Source organism: Melanerpes formicivorus, unplaced genomic scaffold (assembly GCF_026170545.1).
Source record: "Melanerpes formicivorus ecotype bairdi unplaced genomic scaffold, bMelFor1.0.p_v2 SCAF_6, whole genome shotgun sequence".
Classification (NCBI taxonomy): Eukaryota; Metazoa; Chordata; class Aves; order Piciformes; family Picidae; genus Melanerpes; species Melanerpes formicivorus.
In genome coordinates this window covers 1,574,085-1,601,867 of record NW_027142358.1, presented here as the reverse complement: position 1 = coordinate 1,601,867, position 27,783 = coordinate 1,574,085, and the positions used below count along the sequence as shown (strand labels likewise).

The window sequence follows — 27,783 nt, the reverse complement described above, 5'->3', positions numbered from 1 at the left end:
AAGCAGATGTTTGTTATTTTTCAGGGACAACTTCCAGCTCCTGTTCAGTGGTTGTAAGTTATTCTTTAGAAAATCTTTGGCTGACTTAGGAAGAGAACAAAACAGATCTGCTGATATGAGAGAACTACAGAGGCATGCAGCTCAATTACAGCAGCTCTATAATACTTGCTATGAAACACACAGTTCATTTCCCTCTTCCCCGTGACTGCTTTGGTACATCTTGCATATACCACATAGACATTTAATTATCAAGCATCCTCCAAAGTACATTCATCAACTGGCTTTGCACACACAAACACCACCAGCCCTCCTCCCAGGCTTTTGACCACAATCATTGCTGCTTACAGTTTACTGCTGCAACTGGCAACATACATAGTTAATTCTGGTCCTTTTATGATACTTTGATGGTTCGTCTGTCCCAGGTCCTGCAGTCCCAATATGACATAATCAACAGGATCACCTTTTTCATTGAAGGCAAGTTGTTAGCCTTCAAATCAGCAGAAGCCATTAGGGTTTTAACATATGTTGTGGGAAAAAAAACCAACAAACAAACCCGCAAGGGTCTATGAATGTAAAATGCAAGAAAATCAAATGCAGCTTCTTAAGGTTTTTGTTAGGTAATGATCAATGCTTAGAAAACAAAAGTCTGGTTTTGTGGGGTTTTCAGCATGTGTTTTTCAGAGCTTCCTTTGGAGAAAATAATGAAGAAAACCTCTTCTTAAACTATCACTTAAAATTTTGGGGTGTGAAATGGCCTTTTGAACTTTTCTGCATTCCTTTGTGCTATCCTAGTGCTCTCAGATTCTGTTTCATACCTGTAGGGTGGTCCAAACCATTTTTCACTCTTTCTTAATGCATTCACCTGATCTCATCTGGGATATGTGAGGAGCCTCCTTCCCTGCTGTGAAGTTTGGCACTGGTTCTCAAGCTAGAAAGATTGCTCCTTCTTGTATTTACGAAGCATTTGATCTTAGAACTTTGAAGCACAGTTATTGATTATTATTCCTTTAATAAAACAAATGTTCATAAAAGATGGAGAGCAGATGGAGTAATATTTTCTAACAATAGAGAGAATAATCCTTGACTGACAGAAATACTGATGCTGAGGTGAATCCATCTAGCAAAACAGGCTCTGTTATATTCAGATGTATCCAAAGCAGGAATTGCAAAGTAATCCATCTTTTCGGGAAATACTGTGACACTAAGTAATACAGAGATAAATTAACTCCTCTATAAGCTCTTCTTTTACTTAACAGTGAATACTTGTGATGTTATCAATGTGCTTTATGCTTTGTTTCTCCTAGTACTACCTGTATTGTAAATTAGACCTCTGTCTGTCCATCTGCCAGCGACTTTGAGGGTCTTCACATTCTTAATGGAAAAAAAATTATGAGTAGATTCAGATTGGATGTTAGGAAGAAGTTCTTCCCCATGAGGGTGGTGAGACACTGGAACAGGTTGTCCAGGGGGGTGGTAGAAGCCTCATCCCTGGAGTTTTTTAAGGCCAGGCTCTCAGCAACCTGATGTAGTGTGTGGGGTCCCTGCCCATGGCAGGGGGTTGGAACTAGCTGATACTTGAGGTTCCTTCCAACCCTAACAATTCTATGCTTCTGTGATTCTATGCTGGTGACAGAAAATACCCCTTGACTTCTCTGGTTTAAATTAGTGCCCCTTTCTGAAATCCCTGACAACATTATTCTTTTACAAGAAGATAGGGGAGATGACAGGACTGCATTTTTCACAGATCTATAAATATTACATCTAGGAAGGGCCATTTTAATAACCTGCTCTGACTACTTCTGTGTTGCAGGTCATAGATTTTATCTGACTACTCCTTCATTTTAGGCCAATAATTTCTGACCGAACTAGAGCATACGTTCTTCTTTTCTTGAAGCATTACTCTTGATTTAAAGTCTCTGCAGTGGGAAATATTAATATTACCACTGTGAATTCTAACTCAATTATATTTCCCATTCTTTTATAAAAGTGGCAATATTCCAGAGGAATGTGGATTTTCCCTTGTTTTGTGTTTTGGTTGTTCTACAGCTTTTACTCCTTGCATTTCTGGTGTCTATCTGTCTGCTAGATGAAACAACTTACAGTGCCACATACCTTTCACCGAAGCTATTATTGACTGATGCTTCTGACTGTCTGGAGTGTGCAGCATCATGAGCTCTTTCTATAATTTGGTAGATCTATTTCAGAGTGCACAGAGAAGGGAAATATTCTCTTGGCATGTACCTCTAGTTCGTCGTAGGTTTTGGTTATAACCTTGCCACCTAAAAAATATTGTGTTTGTGAAAGCTGGCACGCAATTGAAAATGACAAACATAAAGCAGGTGCTCCCCTTTGCATTCTGTTTAGAAGGCTGGAGTCTAGGTGTGATAAACCTGCAGTGCTTTAGCAGGTCACACAAATTGTTCTGGCTAAGCCATCCCTGAAGCTTTCTTAGCCATGAGCCAGGAGTGGCTCCGCATGTGTAACTAAAGAGTGTGTAGTCATGTTGGCTCATCTGGATTTTGATTATTTGCTAGGATTGCTCTTAGGCACAGAGCAAAACTATGTATGTGAATACTTAAGAGTTATTTGCTAGAGAGCATTGCCCTTGATTTGGTAAGAGGTTACCTGAGTGTTGTTTAGCCTGGAGAAGAGGAGGCTCAGGGGAGACCTTATTGCTGTCTACAGCTTCCTCAAAGGAGGTTGTAGACAGGTGGGCTTGGTCTCTCCTCCCAGGCAACCACCAACAGAATGAGAGGACACAGTCTCAAGCTGTGCCAGGGGAAGTTTAGGCTGGATGTTAGGAAGAAATTCTTCACAGAAAGAGTAATTGGCCATTGGAATGTGCTGCCCAGGGAGGTGGAGGAGTCACCATCACTGGAGGTGTTTAGGAAGAGACTGGATGGGGTGCTTGGTGCCATGGTTTAGTTGTCATGAGGTGTTAGATATTACATAATAGGTTGGACTTGATGATCTCTGAGGTCTTTTCCAACCTGGTTGATTCTGTGATTCTGGGAAAGTAGTACTACTTGTCTATGTTTTATTTATGGAGTTTGGGATTTCATAATGTTTGGAAAGAAAAAATGTATGGAAAAGTTCTTGGTATGATTCAAGAAACTTAAAGTAATACCCCACTGACTTGCTAAGCATTTGTTCTGAGCAGAATAACCTCTTTATCTTACCATTGTCCACAACTGTTGTTACAAAGCCATGCCATGTATACTTGGCTTTTTTAGCAAATTGCAATAGCTGCTTCAAAGGCTATCTACTCTTCTGAAAGAAACCATTTATCAGAAAATGATCAGCCTAGGCGAAAGGGGAAACTGTTTGCACTTTGCTAGTGCCAAAGGGCTGATCTAATAAAAAACAGCTCATGTAAGTCACCTACATTGCATTATACAGCTGCTAAGGCAGCAATGGTTATGATTGCAAATGAACACTTAGGATATTTCACACTCAGCAAAATAAATGTTCTGTGGCTAGCTATATAAGGCTTTACATCGCTGTGTAAACCATATCACAGCACTAAAATTACTTCCAGTTCTGGGGCCCTCAGTTTAGGGAGGATGTTGACTTGCTGGAATGTGTCCAGAGAAGGGCAACAAAGTTGGTGAGGGGTTTGGAACACAAGCCCTATGAGGAGAGGCTGAGGGAGCTGGGGTTGCTTAGCCTGGAGAAGAGGAGGCTCAGAGGAGACCTTATTGCTCTCTACAACTACCTGAAGGGAGGTTGTAGCCAGGAGGGGGCTGGTCTCTTCTCCCAGGCAACCAGCACCAGAACAAGAGGACACAGTCTCAAGCTGCACCAGGGGAGGTTCAGACTGGATGTTAGGAAGAAATTCTACACAGAGAGAGTGATTGCCCATTGGAATGGGCTGCCTGGGGCGGGGGTGGAGTCACCATCACAGGAGGTGTTTAGGAAGAGACTGGATGGGGTGCTTGTTTGCATTGTTTAGTTGATTAGGTGGTGTTGGATGATAGGTTGGACATGATGATCTCAAAGGTCTCTTCCAACCTGGTTTATTCTGTTGTGCTGTATTCTATTCTACTTCAAAGTCATCTTTTTTTGTTTTGGAAAAAAAGGCAGTGATGCATAAAACTCCAATCAGTCTTGTACTAACTCACACATAGGATCTGCTCCTGTAATCAGCTTTACTAAGGCTCTGCTAGGGGCCAAGCTTCAATATGAGCTTGAGTTCAGAATCAGTTGTGTGCAATTTAGACTGTGAAGTTGTAAGTTGAGATTATGTTTAGCATTGTCCAAAGAATGTAATTGCTATGTGAATGAAGGCCAAAATAACTCTGGAAAACCTAGCTGTCATGTGTATACATGTGAAAGGAAACCTGTAGGTAAAGTTGGTATTTCTCAACAAACAGAAATACTGTAAGCATAAACTGCATGGGTCTTTTGTTTTCTTCAAGCCAAAGTTTTCTGGGGCCAGAACACGAACACCTAGCCACGGGGAAAGGTTAACCATGCTGCTACAATAGCTACAGCTTCTCCAGCGTGCAGCAGGGGCGGAGTGGGGAAATACCAGCTGTGCCTCATCAGTCATTGTTTTCATATGAGCTGCAACTGCATTTGCATAGCACTTACCAGGAACAGTTGCTTTTGGGTGGTGGTGTGCTGTAGCATTCAGACCAGCTCAAGGTACTGGATTTTGTTAGGGAAGTGCTAAAACTGAGGGAGGTGGTGGCTGTTTGGTGTTTTGGTGCTTTGTTTGTACCTCCTCCCTCCCCCTCCCCTTTTTGGTTGGTTGGTTTTGTTTGTTTTGGAGTACATCCCGTCCTGTCCCCCCCCTCCCCCAGTCTGTTGCCTGTGTTGCTAGCTGTTTGTCTGTTATTGATACTGCTTTCATGCCTTGAAAATGTTTTGAAGTACAATTATTTAAAGTACAGCTCGTCATATTAGGACTCTTTGTACTAGTCCATCAAAAGGAAAGTGTGGCTTACAGTGTTCCTAACAAGGTGAAGCTACCTCTTGCAGGACAGGTGAAGGTACTTGTTTAAAAACCTTAAAAAAGTTTGCATGGACCTTGTCTCATAAATTCTTCATTCTTGCCCCTTTTGTTTTTATTTCCTTTCTACAGATCTCTGTTAATGAGTGTGTAATTAGTGTTTGATACCAGAAGGGAGGTTGTAGTTGGGGGTGGGGGTGTGGGTTGGGGGTGTGGAGCATTGGTCTCTTCTCCCAGGCACCCAGCACCAGAACTAGAGGACACAGTCTCAAGCTGCACCAGGGGAGGTTTAGGCTGGATGTTAGGTAGAAGTTCTTCCCAGAAAGAGTGATTTGCCATTGGAATGGGCTGCCTGGAGAGGTGGTGGAGTCACCATCCCTGGAGGTGTTTAGGAAGAGACTGGATGGAGCGCTTGGTGCCATGGTTTAGTTGATTAGATGGTGTTGGAAGCTAGGTTGGACTCAATGATCTCGAAGGTCTTTTCCAACCTGCTTAATTCTTTTCTAAATGCAAATAATTTGCAGTAGATGTGGCAGGGAGTATTTTTTTGAATTGCTGTGTCCAGCTTCAAAGAAAGTAGGACAGCAGATAGTGGTTCTTATTCAGCCGGGTTCCTGGTGAGCAAATTGAGCTGTGATTTAGTCAGCTTGTTCAGCATGGCCTCTGGACTTGGATCTACTCTACTGATTTATTAAAATGAAAAGCAAACAAAATAAGAGCTTCTTTTAAAATGATACTTATTTTTAGTGATTATCTTTCCACACTGTAGTAGAAGAAATGAGCATCTCTGAGTATGGATTTGTATTCCTCATTGTAACATTTTAAAGTGTAGGATAGTTGGTGTTCCCAGTGGGGTAAGGCCACCAGAGATGTGTATTAAAGCCTGAAGTACAGAACATAATCATAAAGGATGTAGAATATGGGGTAAATAGTGAAGTTAGAGTGTGCTGGAGATACTAAGCTCTTGCAAAAAGCTTTTATGGTAATAGATTATTGAATTTCATCTGCAGTTTTATTACTCTATATAGATTAATGTGAAATAATATATATGAAAGTAGGAAAAGGGTTCTATTTCTACATTAAATGAATTTCTATATGCAATGAATCTTGAGCCATCTATTATAATTCAGGAAAAAAGTTAGAGCAGCTAGTTGTATTTCAAGTGTCAGCTTAGTAGTTGTTGAAAGAACAAATAATGTTAGGATGGGAATAGAGAACAAAGTGGAAATCGTTATTATGCTACTGTGCAAATTCATGGTTCACTTGCATTTTGAATGATATGCCTGATCTCTGTGTTGCATCTCAGAAAGCATATAGGAGAATACAAAAGACACATGAAATACCAGCAGTGGGGGTGATCAAATATAGGTATTGCATACAGGAAACAACTAAATAAGCAAGGATTTTCAAGCTGGAAAGGGGACAGTGGAGAAAAGGGAGGGAAGGAATAATTCTGAGTGAGATATGAAGCATGTGAACAGGGTATCATTATTCATCCTCTCGTCCAATACTTAATGATGTCAGTTAAATTGCCAAGGGGTAGGCTCAGGACAAAACCAGTTCAGATGTCCCTTCATATTTATGTGGAAATCATCCCTGCAGGATGTTCTAGATGCTGCAAGTTTACATGAGTTTACATGGTCAAACTCTTAGGAGAGACGTTAACCTAAAACCAATATAGAGGCGCAGCATGGGCTGAGAATGTCCCTGGGCTGTGAGTTTAAGGTGGTGTAACACTGTTGGGAGTGTCTGTAGAGATTTAAAGGCTTTCCTGGTAGCCAATGTGGGCTGCTATCGTTTTGTGTGAAGGATAATATAAATTTTATGTTATACTTTCTTGCTACTGAACTAGAAGAACTAGAAACCTTATTGTTGTGTAGAGTAAGAAAGCAAATCAATGACATAAAGTAAACAGAATTTGATATTCTTTTGTTGCTGGTTGGGTGGTTTTGTTTGTTTGTTTGGGGGTGAGGATAAATAGTGTGCTAAGAAATATGAAGAGAGATTTTAGTCTTTCCCCAGTCCCAGATTTTCTTCAGAAATAATCTATTGGCATGTTGATAATGTATGTTCAGTTATGTTGTCTCTGGTTTATGACAGCTCTTTCCCCCCCCCTCCTTTTTTTCCTTTTGTAGGTTAACAGAACCTTCTGGATACTTAACAGATGGACCAATAAATTATAAATATAAAACTAAATGTACATGGTTAATTGAAGGATAGTAAGTATTTGTTTTCCTAGCTTAAATTTTCTGAGAGTTTGGTACTGTGGATTGTACAGATCTGAAGAACTCCTCGAGTAGAAACTGCATATGGATACAATATAAACAATTTGGGATTTGTTTTTGCCTTTTTTTTGGGGTGTATGTGTTTAAATGTAACAAACATTAAAACAAAACAGAAAACAACAGGAAGAAAATTAAAGGAGGTTTTTTCAGGGTTGCTCATAGCTGGCCAAATTCCATTCTCATTTACATTGTTGGCAAAAGTTAGACTGACATTGGAATTTGGCCATTGCTGCGAGCTCTCAAAACCCTGTGATAAATTCTCTGTCTCTTTGAATACCTTTACATAAATTCCAAATATGTTACAGAATCCTGTGATTTAACTCATTATCTTACTCTTCCAGTGATAAATCCAGAAAGGCTTGACATACAGAACGCTTCCAGCCTAAGGATAGTTATTCAGTTACATGCTGTCCAAAAGTTAGTGCTGCTATAACGTATTTTCTTTTGCATTCTAGTTTTCCTCCTGGACTTAATTTTAAAATCACATTGTGCCCACAGTTGATGAACAGTTTTAGATGCCTCATGTCTGTTGCTAATTTTTCAGTCAATGCAGCACAGCTACACAAAGAAATAAATGAAACATATGCACTAGTATGACAACTGTTAAAAGAATCACAGAATCAGTCAGGGTTGGAAGGGACCACAAGGATCATCTAGTTCCAACCCCTCCTGCCATGGGCAGGGACACCTCACACTAGATGAGGCTGGCCAGAACCTCATCCAGCCTGGTCTTAAACACCTCCAGGGATGGGGCCTCAACCACCTCCCTGGACAACCCATTCCAGGGTTTCACCACTCTCATGGTGAAGAACTTCCTCCTCACGTCCATCTGAATCTCCCCACCTCCGTCTTCATTCCATTCCCCCTAGTCCTACCACTACCTGATATCCTGAGAAGTCCCTCCCCAGCCTTCTTGTAGGCCCCCTTCAGATACTGGAAGGCCACAATTAGGTCACCTTGGAGCCTTCTTTTCTGCAGACTGAACAGCCCCAACTCTTTCAGTCTGTTCAGTTGGGCTTTTTCTTTTAGGCCGTGAGTCAGAATTTTGCTGAAGAGCTCTGCTAGATCTGAGCACTGCTAATGTTGTAAAGGAAAACTACTCCCTTCTGTATATCTGTGTTGTCATAATCTTAGTTACTTTAGATGCCTGCTCTGTTGTTCAACAATGATTTATTCAATCAAATTTTGTCTTTGTGAGGGTGGTGAGACACTGGAACAGTCTCCCTAAAGAGGTGGTGGAAACCTCATCCCTGGAGGTTTTTAAGCCAGGCTGGATGTGGCTCTGAGCAGCCTGATCTAGTGTGAGGTGTCCCTGCCCATGGAAGGGGGGTTGGAACTAGGTGATCCTTGTGGTCCCTTCCAACCCTAACAAGGTATGATTCTATGAATTTTATTCTGCTGGCATGCAGATTGTAATTTAAACACATCAGTAATGAAGTTATAGGTAGTTTGTGAAATCAGTTTGGTGGAAGCTTTGGTATCTAGGTAGCTAGGCTTTAGCTGAATATGTTTGTGATATAGGTAGACTTCTTTAACCAAGCTAGCTCAGGTCTATTTGCACTGCACTACACTGTGCTGAGGTGAAAACAAGCCTGTATGCAGACTCTCCTCTGAAGCTGTTCTTCACTCTGCTCCTCCTCTTTGCAGGAGGTTGTAGAGTGTGTAGCAGGAGGAAACAATATGCTGCGCAGTATGTGAGAGAGTAATGCAACCCAGTAACATAGTGCAAAATGTCAACACATATGGATGCTGCATATGTATCAAATTCTCTTAAAAATTGAAAAAAGAACTCTCTCCAAGTGATTTCTGGAAAAAATCCTAACAACAACACAACAACAACAAACAACCCCAAAAACCAAACAACAGAACATGTTTTCCAAACTGACAGAGTGCACCCAAGTAGAGGGGGGGAAAGAATAAAATACTTCAAGTATGTATTTAGTGAAAATAATCAGGATATTTCATGGAATATCTGTGGGAGTCTGCTTCTACATTCCATTCTGTCACATGAAAAAATTCCCCTTTCAGAAATCTTGCAGTCCCCATCTGGCTGTCTACCAAAACCTGATGAAATCTGACTGCCAGGTGTCAGATGAGGAAGGGTGGGGAAGGAAGAACCGCCTCCCCCCCATCCCCTCCCCCGCATAGTACTGGAATGAAGACATGTAGATGATTTTTGTGTTAAAAGAATTTCTTAAACCTCATAGTCCTGACACTGTAAAGTAAACCTAGTATATTAAAATGGGATATTTAACTGCTAAAAACTTGTGGTTCTGAATAGTGATAAAACCTGGTGAACTTAAGTCTACTTAAGTTACTTTGGGGATTATCAGACTTGGACTGGAGGTGTAATTTTTGGCATTTTCAAAGATAAAGTGAAATATTTGTTTGCTCTGTGTTTTGTTATTTGACTCCAGTATGTTTAGTTCATGAAATGTTTCAATAGCCATGACATGATCAATTTTGCTTTAAGCTCTTTGTCTTCTGAGCTTAATACTTCTGTAAACAATGTTTTACTTGTTATTTTTTCAGCCCAAATGCCATACTAAGGTTAAGATTTAATCACTTTGCCACAGAATGTAGTTGGGACCACATGTATGTATATGATGGAGATTCAATATATGCACCTTTAATAGCTGTGTTCAGGTGAGTGGATTTATTAGCTTTTTGGTCCTACTAGTCAAGTATAGACATTTTTTACATTGTGAAGAACAAAATAACATTAAAGGCTTTAATTTGAGTTGCTTGCTTGGTTCTTTTAATTTTGTGGGAGCATGCATATGAAGTCATATTAAAATAAAGTGCAAACCCACTACTTTTTCTGTTAGGTGGTAGTGGCAGAAATCCATTATGTGGCTTGTATTTGTTGCTGACATTGCATGGAGTGTTAATGCTTATAGACTGTCAATCAGAAAAGTATTTTCCTGTAGGCTTCCAATAATGTCCCCTGAGTTTTAATGTGCATTAAAATTGGCACTGGCTGATGATGTTAGCCTCTGATGCTACTTAAGGGGGAACTGCAATCTGTGGCTCAGGCAGTGTTGTGCTATGTTTAAGTTATGAAAAGTGTCTGCTAAATGCCTTCTTCATTTCTATATGTGAAGAGACTTGTTCAGGGCATTTGATATGAAAGCTGTCTTAAGCTCTAACTTTGGAACTATTTCTATATCTCTTAACACCTTTCCAGAACCTGGCCTTTTGTGGAAATTGCTTAATTATTGTACTGTCCAGGTTTGAAATTCTTTAACAAAACAAACTTCTAAAGGTTCAAATATTATGCAGAAACAGAATTCACACTTAGATGCAGTGTTAAGCACCAGTCTGAAGGATATGTATATACAATTAAAAGTTAAGTTTCTAAAATTATACTGACAGTGCATGCACCTTCAGAATAATCTCATGTGAATACAGAATACAAAATTAACCAGGTTGGGAAAAGACCTTTGAGATCGAGTCCAACCTATCACCCAACACCATCTAATCAATTAAACCATGGCACTAAGTGCCTCCTCTAGTCACTTTTTAAACACTTCCAGTGATGGTGACTCCACCACTGTCCTGGGCAGCCCATTCACAGTATCACAGTATAACTAAGGTTGGAGGAGACCTCGAGGATCATTGAGTCCAACCTGTCACCACAGACCTCATGACTAGACCATCGCACCAAGTGCCAAGTCTGATCTCCTCTTGAATGGGCAATGGTGAAATCTTGCATTACTGGGTGAGAGAACAGGTTTCTTGTTTTGTTGTCCTGTGAAAAGCTGCCTTACATCACAGAAGCTTGGCCAAGTTTTATATACACTTTATATATATATAAAAAAGAAGTTTTAAGTGAGATTTATATATTGTCTCTCTATATAATTAAACACAATAACTAACTTGCTCCTTTCCCTTGCCCCGTGCTCCTTTCCCTTGCCCCGTGCTCCTTTCCCTTGCCCCGTGCTCCTTTCCCTTGCCCCGTGCTCCTTTCCCTTGCCCCGTGCTCCTTTCCCTTGCCCCGTGCTCCTTTCCCTTGCCCCGTGCTCCTTTCCCTTCTCCCTCTTTTTCTTTAAATTATATTTTTTTATCCAAAGACTGTCTAAAAGCATTATTCTCATTTTCTTTTCCAGTGGTCTAATAGTCCCTGAAGTACGTGGAAATGAAACCGTTCCTGAAGTAGTTACTACGTCTGGCTATGCACTGCTACACTTTTTCAGTGATGCTGCTTATAACCTGACTGGATTTAACATTTTTTACTCGTAAGTATTTTTGAATAAGCAATGACATTGTTAATTTCCCTGTCTTTTCTTTCAGGAGAATGACCAACCCAGGGAAAATGGCCATTTGTTTTATTAATAGTGTAAAGGTTACACTTTGTGGCATGTTTATAAAACCAGGGAGTTTGGTTTGCTCTAAGCTGTTATTAAGATGCTAGCTAGTTCTGAGTGAAGCTATATGGCCATTCCAAGATGGTTTCTCCTATCCCATGTGTGTATCCCTTCCAGTACTTATCCACCACCTGTAGCTGTCATATGGAAAAGGAGGGAGATTAGATTTGCTGCCACATCAATTCCCTGCTCTTCAACTGGGATCACTTGCTGATAGATTTATTTTTTGTTCTTTTTTTTTTTCCCTTCCTCAATATACTTCTATGACATTTGAAACTGAAGTGCTGCTTTTATTTTTATGCCAGCCACTAGGGTTGTATTCCATTTTTTTCTCTACTTCTTGGGCACCTTCCTTTCCTGCTTTTCATTGTGGTCTGTATTTTGCTTTCATGATTCTCATCTTCATTGTCCATCGTTCACCTTTTAGTTTCTTTGAGGGCAAAGTCTAATCTGATCCAACTATGCTTTTTCCTCTAGTCTGCTTTTCTGTGTCTGCAGCTGCATATGAGAGACCTGAGCCTTTTCCTTTTCAGATTCAGCAACTGTTAATTGCAACTTCTATCTCATTTGGGACTTGCTCATGACACAATATAATGTCTCTTTTCATATTGAGTGATTTAGTTAAGTAGGTGATTGCTTAGTCCTGTTGTACCTCTTTCTTTGTGTGATAGTTTTCCCATGACTGAAGATATTCTCCTTCCTTCCTTCCTTTCAATTCCTTCAGCTTCTGAAATACCATTTTTGAGATGTGGTGGCCAGTACTTTACTTGAAGTGTGGAGGTGTATGTAGCATTTTTGTCATATTCTTTATTAATTTCAAATTCCTATTTGTGTTTCTGACCATAGGTTTACTCTTGGCCGAGTTCCATGTTAAATTGTCTATTGAAAGACTGTTTCTGTTTCAACAGCAGTTTGCCTGTTTTCTACCAGATGATAAGCAGCCATTCAGAATTTGGGCAACCTCGCTAAATATCTTGTGTTGGAAAAGGCAGTCTAGAAGACTGACTGTCTTTAATTTTTGTCAGTTGATGTCAGTAAAATCCAATCACCTGGCTGACTTCTCTGCTGTGATTAGGCACATTCTTCAGTTATCCCTGAAGCTTTTTGTTTCGCTTTTCTGCTTGTTTGTGTTGGGAGCAAATGGCAATATGACATGGCATTCTCGAGAAATGAGCATGTGCTCTGCATTCTTTTATGACTTGGTAATGTGGTGCATGCTAGATAGCATTACTGAACTTTTTATTGGGAAGATTTAAAATAAGTGGAAAAAAAACTACCAGTTTTTAATTCTATTACAAATATTACTCACAAAATTTTATGTACTCTTTTCTTCTTCTTCTATTTCAATGGATGCTTTGAAATGTCTTTTTTTTTTTTTCAAATGAGCCAACATCAATTCATGTAATGGTGAAAGAAGTACTTATGGTTGCTTTTTATGGCTGCATTAACTGACTAAAATCCCATGCCAGTTACAGACAACAATAGTTACTTCAGAACTCTCTGAGTAAATTTTGTGTTCCTTGGAGTCAGGAAGCCTGCTTCCAACTCTCTTGATCCAGTTTTTCTCACTCTGTTTGAATCCTTATCAAAACTGTTTGCAGAGGAATGCTTCTACTTTCAAACTGGTATCTTTCTGTTATTGCTGGCAAAACTTAACTCTTCACGTTCCTGCAGAACGCTCTTCCTGTGAAGGGAGAGGTTCCTCACAGCAGTTAATGCCATGTGTGGCATTTTAATTTCAGATGTGGAACTTTCTTTTTTGGTAGTGTAACAGAATCAATCCTCTGAGGTGTGAGAGTCTCTTAGAAAGTGAAAACACCTCTCCTGACTGTCCTTCTACAACTACATTTGGGCAAAGGCCAGCCTTCAGCTCACTTTTTCCCAGTTCTTTCTTCATTTGGTATGAGCAAGTAATGCTATGAATGCTCTCACATCTGCAGGGAGCAGTCAGTGTTATCATCAGGGATTTGTAGTAACGGTTTATTCAGATTTTTCAACCCAACCCTTTGCTGTGAGTCATCAAAAGAGGTTTCAAATCTTTTTTGGATTTCATCAGGCACATACTGCCTGCCATTATGTTCGTGGAAAATCTTTGACCCACATACTTCAGTGTCCTCCATCCCAGGGAATTGCCTGTGTTTCTGGACCCAGTTTGCATACTTTTGCAGTGCAGTTGCCAGTGATCTGGGTGTTTAGTTGGGTGTATCACAGCAGTGCTAACTCCAGTAACAGTCACAGACTTCTCTCAGCGCAGCCTTTCCTCTTCCTGGTTCTCTGACTGAAGAGCTAAGGAGGCAAGATTAAGGTGGCTCTACTATTAAGAATTTAAGGCATGAAGTGCTACCTGTAAGTAACGTCAGGGTACTAGCCATGTTGTATTTTTCCTTAAAAACCTTTTCCAGTTTTGTTCCCCCCACATGTTAGACATACTGTTTTATAGCATGGACCAAAGCCACTTGGGAAACCCCTCTGACTGTAAGCCTGTGGTGGAGAGTTTAAGGGTTACTGCTTGCAGTCACTTCCAGCATGGATGTTCCTAGAGATAATAAACATTTGAAGTGACTGACTGGAGTTCTGATACTGGAACAGAGGAAACAGTAGATGGTGATCTGTCCAGGCAGGGCCTGTCCTCCTGCTTAATGTCAATACTTGTTGTTAATGAATATGATGTTTGTGATCCTGTCTGCAGCACAGACCTTGTGTGTAAGCCTGGATGAGCACCCTTTCAGCTCACTTGTCTGTGAAGTCATGATTACACTTGTATTTTGTCAGTAGATAGAAGAAGGAACTTTAACAAATAACTCTTGGAATAGAATCATAGAATCAACCAAGTTGGAAAAGACCTCAGAGATCATCAAGTCCAACCTATTACCTAATACCTAACACCTCATGGCTTTAAGTGCCACATCCAACCCCTCTCAAACACCTCCAGAGACTGGGACTCCGCCACCTCCCTGTGCAGCACATTCCAATTGTCAATTACTCTTTCTGGGAAGAACTTTCGTTTCACCTCAAGCCTAAACTTTCCCCGGTGCAACTTGAGACTGTGTCCTCTTGTTCTGGTGCTGATTGCCTGGGAGAAGAGACCAACCCCCACCTGGCTACAACCTCCCTTCAGGTAGTTGTAGAGAGCAGGAAGGTCTCCCCTGAGCTGCCTCCTCTCCAGGCTAAACAACCCCAGCTCCCTCAGCCTCTCCTCATAGGGCTGTGTTCAAGGCCTCTCCCCAGTCTCGTTGCCCTTCTCTGGACATGTTCAAGTGTCTCAGTGTCCTTCTTAAATTGAAGAGCCCAGAACTGGACACGGTACTCAAGGTGTGGCCTAATTGTCAGATAAAACCACTGTCATCAGCTGCTGGCTTATCATTTCCCTTAATTTACTTGCGTTTTGGTGGTTTTTTTTTTCAGAATTAATTCTTGTCCTAATAACTGCTCAGAACATGGAAAGTGTACAACCAGTGTGTCCATACCAAGCCGGGTGTACTGCGAGTGTGACAAGTATTGGAAAGGGGAAGCCTGTGATATTCCATACTGCAAAGCCAACTGTGGCAGTCCAGATCATGGGTACTGTGATTTGACAGGAGAGAAGCTGTGTGTTTGCAATGACAGCTGGCAAGGTAAGGCTTTGTTTTGTAGAATCAAGATAACCTTTATAAAACAACCACCTTTAATACATGCCACCTCGTATGCCTTTGGCATATTTAATGAATAAACAGAAATGAAGAAAATAACTTCTGAAGTAAACTTTCATGTGAACCTATGTGTGTTTTGCTTCCATGAAAGGCTCATAGCTGTGTTATTTTCTGCCTGAAGATACTGACCTACACTTGCTTATGGTGAGCAGTCTTCCTTTTGTGTCATTAATTTGAAGGTGGAAAAAACCAAGGCAGTAATTACTGAAGAGTTGTGAGCTAAGGTCCTCTATAGCCTAGCTTCCTTGTTTATTAATTTCTTTAATGTCTAGGTAGATTTGATTATATATATATATATATATTGTTTCCCCTTCTAATTAATGTCACATCATTGCATCATATTTTCAGTGCTTCCTGAAATAACTCTTCACTGTATGGCTTAGCTGTTGTTAATTGCATAGCCTCTTAATGAAAAAAGGAAGGTAAGCTGCTTTGTTATGTTAGTAGAAGAATATCTATGTGGACGTGTACTGTGGAGTAATGGAAGTACTGTAAGCATGTGTTTTGCTCCCAGTGCCATAAATAATTGTTTCTTATTATGGATCAATTATTTAAGATCCTAAATGTTTAATTCACATACTATAATTATGCTAGATGTTTGGGATTCTTTTAAAAATCCTTTAACAATTGAATCAGAAGTCTCAATTGGCTTAGCTTGCCCTGATTTTAAGAGAAGAATGGCATTTTCAAATAAATATTAAAATACTTCCAGATTACTTATCTGTTATGCCCTCTTCCCATTATTTGCTGCCTCTCCTTTCACTGCTGTTTCTTTTTACATGTCAAAGGAAATGACCTTTTTATTTCTATTAGCTGTCACACCTATTAGACCAGAGACACCATGAGATTTAATACATTTATCTTCTTAATAATTAATGAAGTTGTTCATTAAAAGGCAGGCAGTGCACTCAGTGAGGAAGTAGGTTAGAGATAAGGCCACGGAATGGAAACAGTGCAGATTTGGTACTGAGAACCTTCCATGATTACAGTGCACACCAAAAGATCCTGAATGCTCAATCTCTGTAAAGTTGTGTACGAAACTTGACGCAAGCATACAACACTTACTTGTGCATTGATGCCTTGAAGTTTCAGATGGCTGTATACAAAATGGGGGAAAGTCACAAGTCTTTGGAAAGGCTTTTTTAGGTTATGCCTTAGTTTACAGTGCTGTACTCTTCATTAGAAGCTTTGAGCACACACACACACACAAAAAGTCTGTCTATCACTTCTAGTACCTTCTTGTCTGCTAGCATTTCTGTGCAGTGTAGCTTCCTTCTCTTTCCTGTAGTGAGTAGGGTCATGCAGAGAGATAATTTGCTTCACTGTGCCTTGGGTTTTCACTGAACCTACACAGGTTTCAATGCTAGTTTATTTTTTTCTAAATCTAATTTAATTTAAATCTAAATCTAATTTAATGACAGATGACCTAGCTTGGATACAGAATTGCTTTCCCTTGTTAAATACAAACCAAACCAAACCCAAACATTCCTTAAGCTCTCTGGGAGAGGACTTGCTACTTTGTTCTATTCACCTATTTATCTGCTTCTGTGTACTCTGTAGTTTCTCAACTGACACTATTTTTTATGTAGCTCATTTGCAACACTGGATTCATAACTGCTTCTATCTTACTCTCTTTGCTGTCTGCTAAGTCTTTCTCTGGTTATACAAGCCCAGGCTAATACAGAGGCTGGCTTTCTGTATTTGCAAAGATAATTTTATGTTTTGAATTTTTTCACATTTTTCCTCTTTTTCTGGAGTATGTTTAGTCTCTGTATTAAAAATAAAGAAAGAAAATTGGTTGGACTACACTGAGATGTACAAAAAATTCAACCCGTGGTTCAGAACGTAGAAAAAGGGTTTTGTATTTCACCGTGCATAAAGTTTTTTCCTTTTACAATGGTGACATCTTGTGGATGCTGTGGAAGGAGCACCCCTGAAGAAACCCTATAAACCCAAGTATTTTGAGTAAAGGGAACACTGTATTTTTTTTAAGGATAAAACAGCTCTTTTGAGTAAAAAGAGTTTTCCTTATTAGATACTTCTGCCACAAAATTTATCTCGTAGATACTTGCTGCTAGTTGCATGGATATAGAATAAAACCATCAGGAACAGTATGGCCAGCAGGAACAGGGAGTTCATTCTGCCCCTGTACACTGCACTGATTAGGCCACACCTCAAGTGCTGTGTCCAGTTCTGGGCCCCTCAGTTTAGGAAGGAGGTTGACTTGCTGGAGCGTGTCCAGAGAAGGGCAACAAAGTTGGTGAGGGGCTTGGAACATAAGCCCTGTGAGGAGAGACTGAGGGAGCTGGGGTTGCTTAGCCTGGAGAAGAGGAGACTCAGGGGAGACCTTATTGCTCTCTACAACTACCTTAAGAGGGGTTGTAGACAGGCAGAGGGTGGTCTCTTCTCCCAGGCAACCAGCACCAGAACAAGAGGACACAGTCTCAGGCTGTGCCAGGGGAGGCTTAGGCTGGAGGTTAGGAGGAAGTTTTACACAGAGAGAGTGATTGCCCTTTGGAATGGGCTGCCCGGGAAGGTGGTGGAGTCACCATCATTGGAGGTGTTCAGGAGGAGACTTGATGGGGTGCTTGGTTGCATGGTTTAGTTGATTAGGTGGTGTTGGATGATAGGTTGGACATGATGATCTCAAAGATCTATTCCAATCTGGTTTATTCTATTCATTACCAGAAAACCTTTAAGTCTTGGACGGGTTGGACTTGATGATCTTTGAGGTCTCTTCCAGCCTTGGTGATTCTGCATGTGTGAATGCAAATAGCTTAATAATAATATTTTTATTTTTAATAAAAAAGTGCATTTAAAAAAAATTACTTAATTTTCACTTTACTCTTTGTTCAAAAATAAAATATTATTTTTTGGATAATGTTAAATGTTTTGGAGATGGCTGGTCTCAGAATTCCATACAGGGTGAAAATTTAGTATTTACTTGAAATCTAGTTCATGTAAAATGTTAAGGCAACGTAAAGGAGGCTGAAATTTTCCTGGAGTGATTCCTGTTCTGTGTGCTACACTCTGTTATGCTCTCCCATTACTGGCTGATCTGTCTTAATATTCTGAAGCAGCAAGTGTCGATGTCTCCTGTTACAGCCTGTCAATGTACCTTGGGGAGGTAAATAAGATGCCTTAAAACTATTGATTTGCTCTCTTTCTTTGCTAGGTACAAGCAAAAAAGAAAGGGGACTGAGTTGAGATAAAAGTGGTGGCTCTTGCACTATTTGACCAGTTTAAGAAGTTGAAATAGAGAAGCTTATAGAGAAATGTTACCTCTTGCCAAATATGTGCCGGCAGCAAGCAAATTCTCCTTGGTACCAGAGAGAGAGTGTCTTGGATTGTCTTGGGCTATAAATGAGCAGAGGAGATTTCAGAACAGTTAGCTTCTGAAATGGATTTTAAAAGTCAGGATGACTGGAAGGATTGCAAACAGTTCCATCTTTTTAAGAGTTAAGCAAACCATCATTAGCCATGCTGAAAATATTGCTTAACTACTATGAATGTGTGTTACAGGCTTTGAAAAAGTAATGTTACAGCCCTTGTTGACAGATGTGTTCTTTGATTTCTTCCAGGAGCTTGATTTAATTCCATGTGAAGGAAAAAAAAATAGCTTTTCACATACTAAATAAGTTAAAATCTGGTTTGGTTGTGGGGTTTTTTGTAGTATAAAATTTGAAGTTGCCAAGTGTTTACTTGGACAATTTTCCAGTGGACAGTTTTTTGTCTGAGGTTAAATGACATTTGAATAAAATATCTCAATTACTGCATGCAATTTGTCCTTGTAAAATGTTCAGATAAGATAGAAGCACTGTGTGGTAAATAAAGGAAGATAGCTTCTTTTGTTAGAGCTATAAATCATCCAGTTCAAAGTCATAATTCAGAAAATTGGCTTAATATCACTTAACATAAAGTGCCTGGCAACAAAGACTGCAGGCTGTGTCAGCAGAAGGAAGGTTGTCTTATCAAGCTGTGGTGGTTAGAAGACTTGCAGATCACTGTAGATAATAATCACATGAGGGATTTGGAGTAGGCAAGGACCACTTCTCTGTGGTAGGCATTTGAAAGATAATATTGGAGTACAGCAGCCAGTTCGGGGATCAGCACTTTAGGAGGGGTGTAAATACCAGCAAGAGCTGAAGTCATGCCACAAAACTGATGTGCTTGCTAGGAAACAATCTTTTGATGGGGAGATTAAGGAGTTTGTGGTGACTAATGCTCAGTGGGAGTCCTTGCTGAGAGCTCCTGCACAGGCAAAGTGTACTTTTCTTCCTTGCTCAGTGTGATGTCCTTATTGCTGGAACTTTTTGTACTGAGTGCAGACAGGAAAAGAAAGAGTTGAAAATTACTGAATTTAAGAGAGACTTTATTGGTAGGTTGATCATTGAACATCAGTACTGCAACAAAAATGGGAGTTTGTGCCAAATGCTGAGAGGTCTGAAATCTGAGATTTTGGCCTTTTGTGCCTTGATGTTCCTGAACTGAAAGCATGCGGATAGGTACCTATGATGTGAAATTTGCTTTGGGCAAAGCTGGTTTTTGGAAGGAAAAAACCAAAAAAGAATAGAAGCAGGTGTCCTAGCTATTCTGCCTTATGATAATGCCCTCTTTGTCCTTATTTCACTTTTTTTTTTTCCTTTTCCCCCCTGACCAAGTGCAAATTCAGTCAGGAGAAATTGCAGTATTACAGTATGGGAGATGTACTAATGCACATATCTACAACAGGACTATGCATACACATAAAACCCCAAACCCAAGGAGTCTGTTCCTCCCCTAATTTTAAGTTAAAATCCATTTGCTGAATTCTGTGTTTGCAAATTTTGCTATGTCTATCAAAGAAATCACAGAACATTAGAGGTTGGAAGCAACCTCCAGAGATCATCCAGTCCAACCCCCCTGCCAAAGCAGGATCACACAGGAATGCATGCAGGCAGGTTTTGAATGTGTCCAGAGATGTAGACTCCACAATCTCTCTGGGCAGCCTGCTTCATTTCTCTGTCACCCTCATGGTAAAGAAGTTTCTCCTCATGTTGAGGTGAAACCTTCTATGTTCAAGTTTGTGCCCAAAGAGTGGTCCAAGGAAATTTTGCATATACAGAATTCAGGGGAAAGGATCGGTGTCACCTGAGCGATTGTTTCATACATACTAGAAATGCATTCTTCAGGTTCATGTTTCATCTTGAATTTAATAATTTGTAAAATCATCAGATAAAAAGCCTTGGAGGACTTTGTGCAATTTGTAAACAAAGTGCAGCTGTAATAATTAGTGTCTGAAGATTCTGTGAGAGACAATTAAATGCCTCTGTTGGGGAAGAGAGGATGTCACGGGTAAATAGAGGGCCAGGTTCAGCTTTAAATACCTTTGCGGTGCCATCTGATGATAGAGAAAGTTTATTTGGTGTTCAAAAAAGGATTGGACATGGCTCTTGAAGCCATGCTTTAGTTAGTCATGAGGTGTTAGTTAATAGGTTGGACTTGATGATTTCTGAGGTCTTTTCCAACCTGGTTGATTCTATGATTCTATGAAATGGCTGGCTGCATTGAAGTGATTGGCAGCACTCTGTATGTGGCAGTTGGGCTGGGATTTGGGATGGCAATTTGTGAGTTGTAATGAAAAATGTAATCAATATAAAGCCTATGACCTAAATATGTATTTAAAATGCATCCATATAAATTTAGTGAGGTAGAATATGCAAGCATTTGATTAAACTAAGGAATGAGTGCAATGCCAAGTCCTGAACAGAAGGAGGAGATCAATAGCACTGATCACCCTGATAAAGGAAGACTCTGAATTTAGCTCATTAATTGTAGCACCTTTATTTAAGAATAGGAAGAAAATGATTCAGGCAGCTCAAAACTTGTTGGCTTGATTGCAGCAGTTCTAGAGTGGAACTGGAGAAAACAAAAAGCATGTAGTGTGAATGACCAGCAAAACATTGAAATGTGGATTTACAGATTATTTTAGCATGGATTATATTGATAAGAAAAGTGACAAGAAAATGCCATTTATGAACCTCAGCATTTGATGATAGAAAATTATTGAAACTGAGGAAGTCTGGGAATAAAGAAGGAAGCACAGCTTCTTAATTGTGAAATGTGAGTGGGTGTGCTGAGCAGAAATTTAGGGTAGAAAGATAAAGTGATCAGTATTACTTAATGACTCATCTTGGAACTGATCTTGTTACGTAATTTTGCGATCTAGTCATAAGACTGCTAATGACGTGGTAATACAAAAGTGGGAGGCACTTTAAATATGAAGCAAGACCAGAATATCCTGGGGGGAAAAAGGTTAGGATAATGTGTGTGGTGTAATTACTTTGGTAAAAAATGTGAATTTGGACATTTAGGGACTAAGAATTCATTTTGTAATCCTGGTTTGAAATGTGGGAGGTGACATGGGAGAAAACTTGCCTGTCTATCTCTGTTAGAATGGGACCTAATTGATATTCTTAATATCATATGCTATAGGCTGTAAAGTGTCAAGTGCACTAGGATGATCAGTCACAGAAGCTACATGAAGATGTTACTGCTGTATTACAGTTTTGTTATTACACTTTTATGAATACAAATTGGAACAGGCGCACAGGGAAGAACCATTTGGAGAGTCACGGCTACGGGAGATAGAGCCCTTGTGCTCAGTGCTGGTGAGGGCACATCTTGAGTATTGTGTCCAGTTTTGGGCACCACAATACAAGAGAGATGTGGAGGTGCTGGAGCAAGTGCAGAGCAGGGCATTGAAGCTGTCAGAGAGCCTGGAGAATAAATCTTATGAGGAGCAACTGAAGGATCTGGGGCTGTTCAGTTTGGAAAAGAGAAGGCTGAGGGGAGATCTCATTGCTCTCTACAACTATTGGAAAAGATGTCGTGGAGAGGCTGGTGCTGGTCTCTTCTCACAGGTAGTGACAGAACAAGAGGGAACAGCCTCAAGCTGTGACTGGGTAGGCTTAGACTGGACATTAGGGAACACTTTTTCCCAGCAAGAGTGGTCAGGCATTGGGATGAGCTGCCCAGGGAGGTGGCTGAGTTACCAAACCTGGATGTCTTTAAAGGTCATATGGATATGGTGCTTGGGGATATGGTTTAGGGAGGAACCTTGTAGAGTAGGGTTCTTGGTTAGACTTGGTGATCCTGAGCATCTTTTTCAGCATGAAGATTTCTGTGTGATACTGACAGAGCCTGGTTTGTTTAAACCAGTGAAATGAAGGCTAGAAGGGAGCAATATTGCTGTTTCTGTGGGATATATAAGCAGGCCAGCTCTTTAAGTCCAGTGATATCCACACTAGTAGAAGACAAATTGGGGTAAACAGGCCACCAGTGCACCTAGTTTGGAAACTGGAAGGAGGCTTTTGACTATTACAGCTGTGAAGTTTTCTAAAAGTTGTTAGCAGAGATATTAGGGCTTGATATCCTGCTATCATTAGCATGGAGTCTCAAAATCTCTGTTTCAGTGGGTCCTGACAGCTACTGCTAGTATGTAAAACCCCTGTTTCTTCTGGAGAATAGGAAACTAAATATTTGTATTTTATTTTTGTTTTAGTTTGTCTTAATTTAAAATTAATTTTATTTTTAATTTAAATTCAATTTATTTGATATTTTTAATATTACCAAAGAGTGTACTTGTGCTGAATAACAACAATATTGGGGAAGCTTTGCATGCGGTGTGTATCACAGTATCACCAAGGTTGGAAGAGACCTCAAAGATCGAGTCCAACCTGTCACCACAGACCTCATGGCTAGACCATGGCACCAAGTGCCACATCCAGTCCCTTCTTGAACACCTCCAGGGATGGTGACTCCACCACCTCCCTGGGCAGCCCATTCCAATGACCAATGACTCTCTCGGTGAAGAACTTTCTCCTCACCTCGAGCCTAAACCTCCCCTGGCACAGCCTGAGGGGGGGCTGGTTGCCTGGGAGAAGAGACCAACCCCTTCCTGGCTACAACCACCTTTCAGGTAGTTGTAGAGAGCAATGAGGTCTCCCCTGAGCCTCCTCTTCTCCAGGCTAAACAACCCCAGCTCCCTCAGCCTCTCCTCATAGGGCTGTGCTCAAGGCCTCTCCCCAGCCTTGTTGCCCTTCTCTGGACATGTTCAAGTGTCTCAATGTCCTTCTTAAACTGAGGGGCCCAGAACTGGACACAGTACTCAAGGTGCGGCCTAACCAATGCAGAGTCCAGGGGCACAATGACTTCCCTGCTCCTGCTGGCCACACTATTCCTAACGCAGGCCATAATGCTGTTGGCCTTCTTGGCCACCTGGGCACACTGCTGGCTCATGTTTAGGCTGCTGTCAGTCAGCACCCCCAGGTCCCTCTCTGTTTGGCAGCCAACAGTAAAGCAGCTTGCAGTAAAGACTGCTGTGGCATCAAGCCTTATTCTTTATCAGCTTAACTGATCCTGAGTTTGAGGCCTGAAGTCAAACAGTTAAAGGGCACAGTGAGTGTCACGCAGCAGTGGCAGACAGCGCAGCCCTCTTGGCTTCCCTGCTCAGACTGTCCCTGCAGATTCCCCAAGGCCAGATCGCCCTTGGATGATCTGCTCTTCCTGGCTGAGGAAAGAAATGGGACTGAATAATAGCAACCAGATGGCATTTCAAGAACTGCATCAGCTTGCGTCCATTAGGATTTCGGACCGTTTCATTCATGGAGGAGGCTGAGTCCTGGCACAGCTTGCTACCATGCTGCTTTAGCTGGAGACCTATCCAGTATTTCTCTGTCTAGCATTAAATCTCACTTGGAGCAAGACTTTTTGCAGGAGAGGGGAGAAATAATTACATTCTGTATGGATGCTGTGGAGCCGTGCAGTGGCAGTGTGGGAATACATGAATACCTACACTGTTAGAATGCCAGTCAGCCAGTCTTGAATAACATTTATCTTTTAATTTACATGGCAGCTTTGTATTTTTATGTAGTTACTATCTCATCACTACTCTGTAAGAAAGGGAATTTACTGCTTGGTAAAACCTTCCAATAGAGTTTTTATTGAAAGTCTATTCAGATAGATTCCCTTTTCTCCAAAATATGTTTCATAATCTCAAATTCACTGTCATATGACAATTTTATTGGGTACTTGAGAATACAAATACTGGGTTGATACTTGTGGTGGCTGAAAGACTGTTAAGGCGATAATTTTCAACCCAAATGATCAGGCACCAGACAAGTACAAAATAAACAGCAATAAATATTTTCTTTTAATGCTTTGTTTAGATTGTGTGAGGATCGTGACACTCACATTCAACACATCAATACTTTATTTATTTATTTCTGGTCTTCTTCTGGGATCCCAAAGGAAAAGATCAGGGCTGAAGATAGTAGATGATGTTATCTCATTAGGTGGAAATTGATCTTGTGGCTTGAACTGCTGGAGCAGGTTGTTACTTTGGAAGCTCATGAAACTTCTCAATAAGAAGAAATTAGATTTTTTTTCTCTTATTTTTGTGTGGGTAAATCGCTTTTTAAAGCTATAGAATTTTTTCCTACCTTTGAAGATAACTTAATTGACTTCCAATGCAGGTTTATAGAGTTGCTTGCTGGTTTAAAAGCTTATTCCCTTCCCCACCCCCCATGGATTGAGTGACATGTGAGGAAGATAAGAAAAAAAATAATCAGATTTTAAATAAATGGAGAAAAATCATATTTGAATAGAAAATAATAAAACACAGCTTGCATTATCTTTGTTCTGCAGCTGTTGTGTTCTCTGTGGCACTAAAGTCTTGTAAGTAGTGAATGTGATTTTTCTGGATGGAAAATGTATTTATGCTGAGATGGTGGTGGTGTTTAAGGTATATGTATTTAAGGACTAAAATCTGTAAATGATATTTCTCAGTCCTACATTTACCTTGACATTATAAGGCAATATCCATGCAAAAGCATTTCCTCTTTCAAAGTTTCAGGAGAACTCAGTATTGTTGTATTGCTATAGGTCTTTTCAACTTTATGCTCTTTTTTTCCTTGTTTATTTGGTTTTTTTTTGGTACCATTTGGTACTGTGATATGAATCTTTCTCACTTTCACCAAGAGGCAGTCCTGGCCACGCAGTCTTACTTGTGTTGGCACAAGCACATGTATGCGTAAGGTGAAGCATATAAGAGAACACATCCAGATTAAAAGGCAGCCTGGCTAAAAATGAAGTTTTTAACCTGGCTCCTTTCCCTCTTCTGTGCAGCTCTGTGGAAACCAGTTCCAGTAGCAATGACAGCTGAAGAGAAAATAGTGAAGGGAGGCCAGGGGTGCCTTTTCTGGTGGCAATGTGGATTGATGCTGTTTTAATGCATGTGTGGCTCATGCATGGGGCATTAATGTGTTCTTTGAAGAAAACTTGCTGCTTCCAAGCTCCTGAGTTTGGGTGTGTATCCTTCCTCCATACCAGAACAAGACCAGGATATGTGGTGTTCCTATTTTACCTTTCCTGTTGTTCATTGTAGACCAGCAATGAAGCATTTAGGCTGTAGAATCATGGAATGCTGGGGTTGGAAGGGACCTGGTTTATTGTAATAGAAGATTGAGTACAACCCATCTGTGGGTCACACAGGAATTCATCCAGGTGGGTTTGGAAGATCTCTAGAGAAGGAGACTCCAACCTTTCTGGGCAGCCAGTTCCAGTGCTCTGTCACCCCCACAGTAAAAAAAGATTTTTCTCTTGTTCAGATGGAATTTCCTATGATTAATTTTACATCCATTACTGAAAAGAGACTGGGTCCACCGTTCTGACAGCCACCCTTCAAGTATTTAGAATACATAGAATAAACCAGGTTGGAAGAGACCTTCAAGATCATCGTGTCCAACCCATCAGCCAATCCAACCCACTTAAACAACTAAACCATGGCACCAAGCCCCCCATCAAGTCTCCTCCTAAACACCTCCAATGATGGTGACTCCATTGCCTCCCCGGGCAGCCCATTCCAATGGGCAATCACTCTCTCTGTATAGAACTTCTTCCTAACATCCAACCTAAACCTCCCCTGGCACAGCCTGAGACTGTGTCCTCTTGTTCTGGTACTGGCTGCTTGGGAGAAGAGACCAACCTCTGCCTGTCAACAACCTCCCTTAAGGTAGTTGTAGAGAGCAAGATTGTCTCCCCTGAGTCTCCTCTTCTCCAGGCTAAGCAACCCCAGCTCCCTCAGTCTCTCCTCATAGGGTTTGTGTTCCAAACCCCTTACCAACTTTGTTGCCCTTCTCTGGACTCATTCCAGCAACTCAACACCTTTCCTAAGCTGAGGGGCCCAGAACTGGACACAGTAGACATTGAGAAGATGCCCACTCAGCCTCCTCTTCTCCAGACTAAACAGCCCCATGTATCTCAGTCTTTCCTCCCAATAAAGATGCTCCAGACCCCTAATTATTTCTGTTGCCCTCAGTTGAACTCTCTCCGGTAGTTCCAAGCACGTTAGCATGTTGTTTATGACATTCTTTCAATCCCTGACCCGGTAAACAGCATAGCTAAGAGTTTTGCATTGCTAACATTCTCTACAAAGTTATTTTTCTTGTCCTCGTTTTAATGCAGTCGATGTTTTCTAAATATGTTTTGGGTTTGCTTTATAAATTCTTGCAGCTCGCTGTCTTCAGAGAGGAGAAACTCAAATCGGTTGGCCGGAGAGTAGTTTGTGTGTTCTAGCCGTGAAGTGCCACTAGAGGGCACTATTGATCGCTGAATATCTGTGCAAGAAGGGGCGCTGTAAAAGACGCCGAAGTGTTTCGCTATGACTCGAGGCACCGTCTTTATAATTCTAAAGGCTTCCCTGATCAAAGAATACTTAATCAATTGTTTATTTTTAAGCACTTTTAGATTCAAATTAAGTGTTTCCTCCAGTGGTTTAGCAAATCAGAATCTTGCTGAGATTACAATTCTATTACAGTATCCATTATTAATGCGTAAGAAATAATTTACTGAATTGTTCTTACTCTCATTAGACCTCATTCGAATACTATTAATCTTTTCTGAGTAGAAAGTATAATGAACAATGGGAATTGAGTGTCTCCATCATTTAATGAGCGGAAGGTAATTTGAATTCAAGTGGACATCATTCTTCTATAGAGTAGTAGGAAAAGTTGACAATGAGTTAGCTGCAAATCAGATGCCTGCTTGTTGTAAGAAGTAATTGTAACAAGTTGCCCCAAACCTGATAATATCCATAGGAGAAACATAATCTCTTGTCTACTGTTTCTTACTATATCTTACAGTTATTTTAGCTGTCATAGGCCTTCATGTTAGGAATGAGCTCTTTACCATGAGGGTAGTAGAACACCGTAACTAGTTGCCTAGGGCAGTGGTTGAGGCCCCATCCCTGGAGATATTCAAGGTGAGGCTCAACAGGGCTCTGGGCAACCTGATCTAGTTGAGGATGCCCCTGGTGAAGGAGCCTTCAGAGGTCACTTCCAACCCAGACCATTCTATGATTCATACTGTTGCTACAACAAACAAGTTTAAAAGTTTTCAGTAAGAAGTTTTGTGAAAATCTCTGTCCCTGCATTGGCTGGATTGCTCCA

At 40.6% G+C, this 27,783-nt stretch overlaps 1 protein-coding gene across 2 annotated transcripts in view; it reads left to right on the top strand.

Moving 5' to 3' along the window:
• ATRNL1 (attractin like 1) overlaps positions 1–27,783 on the top strand; it is a 618,199-nt gene that overhangs the window by 37,458 nt on the left and 552,958 nt on the right. For both annotated transcript variants that reach the window (XM_068139299.1, XM_068139300.1), the window contains exons 2-5: positions 7,090–7,173; positions 9,772–9,885; positions 11,349–11,477; positions 15,012–15,220. In XM_068139299.1, the coding sequence (XP_067995400.1) occupies positions 7,090–7,173; positions 9,772–9,885; positions 11,349–11,477; positions 15,012–15,220 (536 nt within the window). The remainder of the gene's footprint in view (positions 1–7,089; positions 7,174–9,771; positions 9,886–11,348; positions 11,478–15,011; positions 15,221–27,783) is intronic.